General features: G+C 30.6%; 1 protein-coding gene across 2 annotated transcripts; it reads right to left on the minus strand.

Annotated features, from left to right (window-relative positions):
- Nucleotides 1–4,782: 4,782 nt before the first annotated feature.
- Nucleotides 4,783–8,461, minus strand: LOC112796330 (nudix hydrolase 25). 2 transcript variants are annotated; one of them, XM_025838719.3, is made up of 6 exons: nt 8,056–8,461; nt 7,178–7,228; nt 6,655–6,747; nt 6,240–6,334; nt 5,506–5,617; nt 4,783–5,400 (listed from the first exon to the last, which is right to left on the minus strand). In XM_025838719.3, exons 1-6 carry the CDS (start codon nt 8,119–8,121, stop codon nt 5,296–5,298), a joined length of 522 nt encoding a protein of 173 aa, XP_025694504.1. In that variant the 5' UTR covers nt 8,122–8,461; the 3' UTR covers nt 4,783–5,295. The 2 variants fall into 2 exon arrangements, with proteins under 2 accessions (XP_025694504.1, XP_072091184.1); XM_072235083.1 differs by having other exon boundaries at nt 4,783–5,396; nt 5,502–5,617; nt 8,056–8,391.
- Nucleotides 8,462–9,579: the final 1,118 nt, after the last annotated feature.

Genomic DNA, 9,579 nt, shown 5'->3' on the forward strand with positions numbered 1-9,579 from the left:
AATTAAACCTTTTAAAATAACTACTTCAAATGAAACTTCTAATTTTATAAAATTTCGGCAACATCTCCTCTAAAACTCAAATTCTGCCACCCTTTTCGGTCCCATCCAAACATTTCTCAAACCTTTTTCTCAACCATTTCCAAATCTCATTCATTTTTCCAAATTCAACTAGTTCCAATATCAAATTGTTTTCAAAGCGAATCAGTGCCAATAATAAATCTCTTTTTAAAATCAAACCAGCTTAAATACTAAATCATTTATAAACTCAGACTAACTCAAAATTGAACCATTTCCAAAATTAATTCAGTTTCATATTCCAAATCATTTCCAAAGCCGATTCGTTTACATTATCAAAAATAGCTTCAAAACCAAGAAAGCCATTTTTCATAATAATCAACTAAATAACCTTTCAAACTAATTTCTTTTCAACAATCACAAACTACTCAAGCAATCAAGTAATCAGTCATTCAGTCCAGCAAACAACCACATTTATAAGACAATCATAATCACAGACATATGTTTCTCACATTAATATCTATTTATAACAACTTTGTAATGTAAAATAGATTTTAAGAGAAACCCCTACCTCGAATAATCAAAACTCATAAACTAAACGCATCAAGAAACCCTTTCTTTTCGGTCCGCAATCAGTGGTAGCTACAGCCTCAGTTCCAAACCGCTTACGCAGCAACCACAACAACTCTAGTTACAGCAAAAAATCATTTTAAACACAGAAATTAATTCACTTATATTAATCCGGTAAACTCATCAGGTATTCAATCCCAAAATATTTTAACTTTAAAAACAATCCTCTACCTTGATTAGCGAGTTCGCATAAACCTATTGTAACAACTCCCTTTCCTTTTAATTCATGGTAGCCACTTTGACTACCTCTTCCAGCAACAGCAATGATGGAACGACACCGCGAGGCAACTACAAAACGACAACAGCGGTAAATCTAATAATCTATTATGGTTTAAGGTTGAGTAAGGATACAAAGGAACATTTATGTAAAGTATGACAGAGTTAATTAATAAAACATTATAGCGAGACAAGGCGCGACAGAATAACCTTAGCAGAGGAACAAAAGACTGGAATTACAACAGCTCCGGTGACCCTCACTCGCAAGGACAGAATCGACGGTAACTTCAAAGGGGCTGAGATAGAAAACCCTAAGAAACAGAAGTGAAATTTTGGAGTAGCAGCAGCGGCGCTGGTGGCTCAAAGCAGTAAGAACGCGACGCCGGCCCACCTCCAACGACGGCGAGCTCCGCCTACGGCAACAGTGACGGGAGCAGCAGTGGCAAAGGTCTCCGCCACCTCCTTTTCTCTCTTTCCCAGCTCTTTCTCTCTCCCTGCTCCATTCGACGATGGCTCCTTCAACACCGGTGAGACATGACGGTGGCACGACCCTGGCGACAGCGACGGTTCGTGAAGACGACGGCGGCTACTGGGCAGCTCGCGACGGCTACTGGGCGGCTCTAACGACGTCAACAAGGCGCGGTGGTGGCTGAGCAATGATGAACAGCGGCGCAACACGTTCCTCCGTGAACTCTCTTTCTCTCACCTACGAGCTCGACATCAGCGTCCTTGGAAGCTCCTTGGATGGCGGTGACGAGTGGATAGGGGCGACGACTTCCTTCCCCCCTCTTCTCCCTCTGATCTTCGTTTCCTCTTTTGTTTTCTTTCTTCCCTGTGTTCATGTCCCCCTTTCTGTTCTTCCTTTTCTTTTGTTTATTTCTTTTTGAATGAAGGGTGGCAGCGTGGAAGGGTTAGGGTAAAAGGGGGGTAGTGGCAGCTAGGATTGGGGAAATAAGGTGTATTATGTTTAATTAGGATTAATATGAGAATGTGTATAAAATTAGGGTTAGGGTTCGATTTTGGGTGAATTTGAAATTAGAGATTTTTGAATAAATTGAGATTTGATCATTTTAATTAAATTAGGGTATACAGTATTTAATTTAAAATATAATTTAACCTCTTAAAATTATTTTAGAAAAATATTATTTAATTGTCAAATTTACTAATTAATTTTCAATCTAATATTCTTAATTTAAAATCTAAGGTAATATAATTAATTTTTTTCTTTATAAAAATTAAAGCATTAAATTCCAAAAAATCTCAATTATTTAAATCATTTCATATAAAATTCTTATTCTTTTTAAAACTACTAAAATTTATAATTTAAATATAGAAAATTATTCAATATTATAAGATTAAGTAAAATTTCTAATTTAATTATCAATACTTAATTTAATTACTTTTAATACAACAATTTCTAAAAATAAAGTCTTTAATGAATTAATAAATTGAAATTAACTCATAATAATATTTTTCCGAAAATTCTAGATCTTACATCCTATCCACCTTATAAAAATTTTTGTCCTCAAAAATTAAAATAATACATAAGATATTGCTTACTTTTAATACTTTACTTTTGAATACTTTAGAAAAGCAAGAAGTCTTGGTATATATATAAATTTTCAAATATCGGATAAACCATAAGACTTAGATATAAAAGAAGAATGTGGCATAAAGCAAAAATTACAAGATAGGCTGATAACAATGAGGTTATATGGTGTCAATACTTTACCAAAACTTGAAGAAATAGAATAAAGTACAAATTTTTCAAAATAGGCATTTGCAAGGCCAATGTGGTCGACAGGCTAACGCTTTTGTTCCTTTAACTAATCAATCATTAGCTGCTTTCCAACTCGCTTGTTACTCCATTTCAAGTTCACTCGAATATCCAACGTCATTCCCAACACTTTATCTTATATGAAAAAGCTTCTCAACTTTCATTCCTTTTGAATTCTCAACTTTATCCACGCTCAATCATTAACTTTGGCTTCCAGCTAACTCACTCGAGGTTTTAAACTCACTTGTCAAAGCTGCTTCTAATCAATCGATCTAATTATTTCAAAAATTTTAATAATCTGACACGCACTTAAACACGTTAATACAATATCACTATCTCATGTTACTCCGATCATTTAGCTAACTTATTACAAGTTATCACATATGCATCGAGCTACTAAAAACTTAAACCTCCTCTTAATGACATTTCTTTGCTGAACTCAAATGTCTTAACTTACAATGTTTTAGACTTTCAAAATTTATTCCTTATCTACCAGTCGTTCCCTAAGAAGCTAACACATCAATTCCTGCCTTTAAAGACCACGTATGACATTGAGATAAATGTGAGTACTATTTGCCGATAGAAATGGATAGCGGCCAAAAGAGTATAAGAAGGCTCTGCCAAAAGAGAACTAATGTAATTCATTGCATGAAAGTTTGGAATGTATCACAAGATTGAAGAGAAGATAACAATTTTAATAGAGGTTATGGCGTAATATTATTTAACTAAGGTAGGATTGTTAAGAGGTTTATACAGAGGCAAGAAGGAAAGTGGTTCAATAACTACCACAAAATAAAGGCTTCTGTATAACTTCAAGGATCACAAGTTGTTTTGGACTATAGTGATAGAGTAAAATGAAAAGAAAGAATAAGGCACCAAACTTTCATATTTTCTCTAATTTATCAAGTATTAAGTGAAATAAAATATTATTATTTGCAACATAAACTAAATAAAAATGTGCAATACTCAGCAATATAATAGGAGAAAATAGTTATTACAATAGAAATTAAAGTTGTCAATCATACAATAAAATTATATTAATTCAACTATATTGAAAAGAATAAAAAAATAGAATCTAATTTTATTAAGTATTAAATAAAATAAAATATTACTATTTACAACATAAATTAAATAAAACATCCAACACTTTTAAAATTAAAAAAAATAGAATCTTAAAAGTAAATACATAAATATTTATATACAAATTAGTCTTAACTAATACAAAAGGTAAATTTTGTATAATATAAGAGAATAATTGCAGGGTTTTAAATTATAATAATAAGAGTAAAATAATAAAAAAAATTATATACCAAATTTTCATATCCGCTTTATATATTGTTATAGAGATTATAGTAGTAGAGGTAAAATGAGAAGAAAAAAATCAGACACCAGACTTCTATCTATATCCACTCCATAAGTAACTTTTTTTAACTCTTAGAGAAAAGGATAAATAGGTCCTTGATCTTTTGATCTGCGGACATTTAAATTCTCAAAGATTTGAAAATACATTTAAATTTTTGACTTTTTAACATCTGGACATATCAATCCCTTATGTTCACTTTGTCTGTCAGACCTAATGAAAAGTTATGAGACTAAAATTTTTTTAAAATTATAACTTTTTAAAAAATTATTTAAGTGTTTATGGAGAAATTAAAAAAAAAACTTCTCTTATAATAACATTTTTTTATCATTTTTCTTTTAAAATAGGCACTTTTAAAATTAAAAAACCAAATACAAAATAACTTATTTATATACTTATTTTTAATATAAATATTTATTGTTTACATTTTTTTCAAAAAAAAATTTAATTAAATTGTTTACTCAAATTAGATCTAAATATTATATTATATCCCAAAATCTTATAAAAATTTAAAATTTATATATCTGCTTATCTATATTATGCTTATCTATATATTATGTCATATCTCGTGTCCGTATTACATGCATCATAGAAATAAAATCATGCATCATAGAAAATACTCGGCCGTTATTATAATTTACCTAGCCAAATTTTTTAAAAATAAATTAAAATAATTCATTATAGAGGGCCATCGTAATTATTTATTTGCCTATGACTAATCTATTCAAATTATCCAAAAATACTTGACAGGATATTCCCAGCCTAGCAAAAAACAATAACAAACTTTGAAAATACCATTTGATAAATTCCAAACCAAATCTCAAGAATTGAGAGCCTCTCATGGCACCACAGAATTTTCCTAGTTTCACTAATTTCATCTGGCTCCCAATTTTGGTCAAATGTTATCTAGCAGAACTATGATCTCTCTTTCAGTAGCAAATAGCTGCAGTCAGTCTTACAAAATAAAGGCTCCCAAAAAACGCTTTAACATTCACTAATCATATTGTTCATCTATTCTGCAGCACCATATATGCTTCCCCTCCCACTTAGTTGACACTTCTATACACATCCACAAACCACAATCAATTTCTCAGTAAAGAAAACTAGGTAAATTTTGCACATAGCCACATACACCTTATACATCTATTTATCTTTATTATTACAAAAAGTAGTAGCACCTAATGAGCAGCTTCTACCTAGCATCCATTTACAAATAGTGGCAGTGGTATTCCAAACTCAGTAGTAAGTGAAAATTAGTGAAGAAAATGGATTGAACTACATTTTGAATCCATAACGTTCACCATTTCGCCGATTTGCACTTGGCAGATATTGCACTCCCTTGGAAGTAAGGCTTAAAGGTTCTCATAACTTCTTCATAGGTTGGTCTCTTGTAGTCTACTGCCTGTTAATCATTTAGCAGAAAAATTAGATCCTTGGAGAGAGAGATAATAAATTCTCACTATTTTATTTTATTTTATTTCGAAAAAAAAAAAAAAAAGAAACTAGCCTCCTCGACCACTTCTTCAGGGCTTGCCCATTTCCACTCTGCAAATTCCGGGTCTGCTTCCCCGGTAGCTAAGTTGACTTCAATGTCATCATCTCTTAGTTGCATGAGAAACCTATCAAACGTTCATTTCAAGGTTAGAAGAAGCATAATTTTGGTGTGCTTTCTCAAAAGTAATAAGCATCAATGAGAAAAGACCCATGCTAATTAGTTTGAAATTGAACTCACAAAATGAATAATGAAGAAAAATGCATTATAGCAAATAGAAGTTATGTCCATATTTATACTACCAAGCCTTCTCATAAGTGAACAAAACTAGCAACAATAACAAACCTCTTTCTTTAATAGCTTAGTCTAAATCATAATTTGACAAATTGATTACCATAGGTAACCTTATCTGTCTATTGAGTATTACAATGTCTTCCCTAGATAGATACCGAATCGGTAATACTAGAGAGATAATAATTCAAAGTTAACTTAGTTAACATTCATAATTTCATACCTGTAATATATATAATTACATATAATATTACTCATTTATTTCAGCGGTAACTAATAATTACAAAATAAAGTACTTTTGGACTGATTTAGGCTGATTTCTATTGTCTCCCAAACACTTTTTATACCAAATTACCAAACTTGAATGCATCAAAGTAGCATATAGAAATGTATTTTATATACACAAATAAACAAACTTCAATAAGTAGATAGAAACGCATCAACACACAAGTACGCACCATTTTTGTGCCTGTCCATGCCATTCACCACCCCAGAGACGGTTGACTTTAGTCTTCACAGGAGGAGGGAAATCATAAGTCAACCATTTCGGAACCTGAAAATGTAAAGCGCAAGCTCAGTCTAATGTATGAAAAGATTAACATCCACTCATCTCTCAGATATGATCAAGAGTTCTGAAATAATGTATCTACAAAGATGTAAAATCCTTCTGTTAAATATGATTAAACATTGCCCCAGTTTCTTACTTCTCTGAACTTGGTTTCTTTTATGCAAAATGATAAAATTGTTCATAATTTACATACATCTGAATCTTGTAACATATCAGTATATCACTCTTTTGAAGAGCTCAGAATGTAGGCATACACTTTTGCAGTTTTCACTTCAGGAACAAAATTAATGATGTTCTGCACAAACCTCAGCAATTATCTCAGCAGAAGCTATTCCAGTTTCTTCTTGAAGCTCCCTAATAGCAGCCAATTTGGGCTCTTCACCGTCTTCAATTCCCCCCTGATATTTAAGATCCCAAAGAGACGAGCAATCGATTTAGCTGAAACTTTTAATACTATACTAGACCTAGGAAATAACTATAATATACAGGCAACAAAATTAATAATCCATTTTTCTGCAATGACTTGGAACAATGCACAATTAATAATATAACAGGCATCAAAATTAATTCAGCTTCTGCACTCTGAACAAGCCTTTACTGTTGATGTATCTCTAACTTCAAAGTAGGTATCTCGCATGAAAGACAAAAAATAAAAAATAAATAAATAATTCTAACACTCAATCAATGAACATAACAAATGGATCCCTTCCATATAACTCCTTGATCTAAATTTTTGGCTTTATTCTTTGCCAATAATTCAAACTTATGCTAAGAAAAGGAGGAAAATGGCAAAACAATTGAGCACGTAAAGTGAACTTGTGAATTCACCTGAGGCATTTGCCATGCTCCTGGAACATTCAATCTTGAAGCTACGAATATCTGATTGAAAAAAAAGTGGGATAATTGTTAGTCATGTTGCTCACACAGAGCAAAATATGATTATACTTTAGAACAATACTTTTTCTCCGATTCAAAAACTTGCACACTGAAAATTGTAGAACATACTCATAAAATTTCTAAATTATACACACGAATTCAAACTAAAAATCATAGCATATAATCTCAAATCTAAGATATCAGACGGTTATTCTGCAACATTTCGGTTAAGCTCAAATAACCTTAGATAAATACCACACGTCACAATCACGAAAAGTCTGAACGAATTGCAAAACAGAACAGAGATTTCAGTATAGTTCATTAAATTATTGCATTTTTTCCCTTCTTCTTTTGAATCAGTGGTCCAAAATACCAATCAATTATGACAAAGTAGCAAGGGAGTGAATTAAAATAAAATAAAATAAAATGTCAGCCAAATTTTCCATATCTAAACGACAAATATGCTGCACGCCTAAGAAAAAAAAAATCCCGCTTGTGTTGCATATTTATTTATGTCGGCGAATATATCTAAATTTCGGATTTGAGACAGTATTGATATATAAGAATGCTTTACGAGTGAGCCATAATACACAAAATAGCATCAGAATTTTTCCTTGTAAGAAAAAAAAAGTACAACAAGTGAACATCCAATAAACTAAAAATAAGAAGAAAAAAATTCCAGCTGAATATAAGACTTAAAAACCAGAATATCTAAAACACCAAAATAAAGAATCAAATACTAAAAATAAGGTAGGGAAATAAGAAAACACTGCATTTATCATGAATTGTTAAAGAAAAAAGGAGTGAAGTGGGAGATGACAGATGAGGACCTGATTATGGGAGTTGATGAGACAGACTCCAACGTTGGGACGATAACCTTGTGGAAGATCCTCCATTATTGGATATGGGAGATGAAGGTGGTGAGGTTGATGGATTCGGATGATAATAACACACTGTACAGACTACACAGAGAGAGAGAGAGAGAGAGAGATGATAACTTCTTGTTGTTGGAGGTGTCAGAATTTGAGTTCCCGAATCCAAAAGGCAGAGGAAAAAGGAGAGAGAGAGAGAGAGAGAGAGAGAGAGAGAGAGAGAGAGAGAGAGAGAGAGAGAGAGAGAGAGAGAGAGAGAGAGAGAGTGGTGTGTGTGTTTTTGAGTGGGAAGCGCTGACTCTTGAGGACAGAATTTGTGGAGTTGAGTTTTTAAATTTTTTTTTTCCATTTGCGATTCTTATCCTGCGCACTCCGCCTCCCCCACTTCACATATTTAGTTATTTACACAATTTTGAGAGTCAAATTAGGGGAAAAATTTGTTTTAACTTCTACCTCATAAAATAATACTAAAGTATTAAGAGTTTAACTTTAAAAAAGTATTATAGTTTTTCAATAATTAATGTATAGATAAGTTCATTCGTGACTTCATGTTCATCAAAAAGATAAGTTCATTCATAAAAGAATATTTATTAATAACTTAATTAGGATATTATTATTGCTAGTTCTTTTATTAAAGTGTTTTAGAGTTTTAAAAAATTTATTTTGAATAAATAATGTTTAAATATTCTGGTTTTTTTAGTGACCAGATTAAAATATAAAATATAAGATATAATATATAAAACTTTAAAAATACATGAATTATATATAATATATTGTTTGTTATACAAAAAGTAGAACTTGTTAAATATACTTTTTTTTTAAAGCTAATTACATAAAATAATGACTAATATTAAATATACACCAAAAATTATTATTAACGCACTTAATAAATTAAATATGATAAAATAAGATTAAAAATTATGTCTTTAATAATTTAACACATGGTTAATTATAATTAAAAGAAGGGTTAGGAGAACTAATACACAAAATCAGGCATACGCACAAGTAAAATTAAAATTTTAGAAAGGCGACTACACCCCTCAACTACACTACCCTTTGGTGTTCCTAAACATAGATATCTACTCTAGCCCTTTCTAAATACTTCGATTTCCCGTTATCAAATTTCAGACATTTAGTTAAAAGAAAATAACATTTTTTACTCAAATCATATTTTCAAAATTAGTATGTTTAAATATTAAGTATGATACTTGTATCTCATTATTATTATTATTATTATTATTATTATTATTATTATTATTATTATTATTATTGTTATTAAGTTGTGTGAATCGTTATTGAAAAGAAGTTTATATTTTATTTAATTATTTAATTTTACATTAATATTAAATACTTTATTATACATATATATAATTACTTATCGTTACATTATTAAAAAATAATTTCTACCACATAAATAACTTTTCGAAAACAAAATTATATAATTTTCATTAAATAAATATGTTAAATATTTTACAATATAAA

Source organism: Arachis hypogaea, chromosome 4, assembly GCF_003086295.3.
Source record: "Arachis hypogaea cultivar Tifrunner chromosome 4, arahy.Tifrunner.gnm2.J5K5, whole genome shotgun sequence".
Classification (NCBI taxonomy): domain Eukaryota; kingdom Viridiplantae; phylum Streptophyta; class Magnoliopsida; order Fabales; family Fabaceae; genus Arachis; species Arachis hypogaea.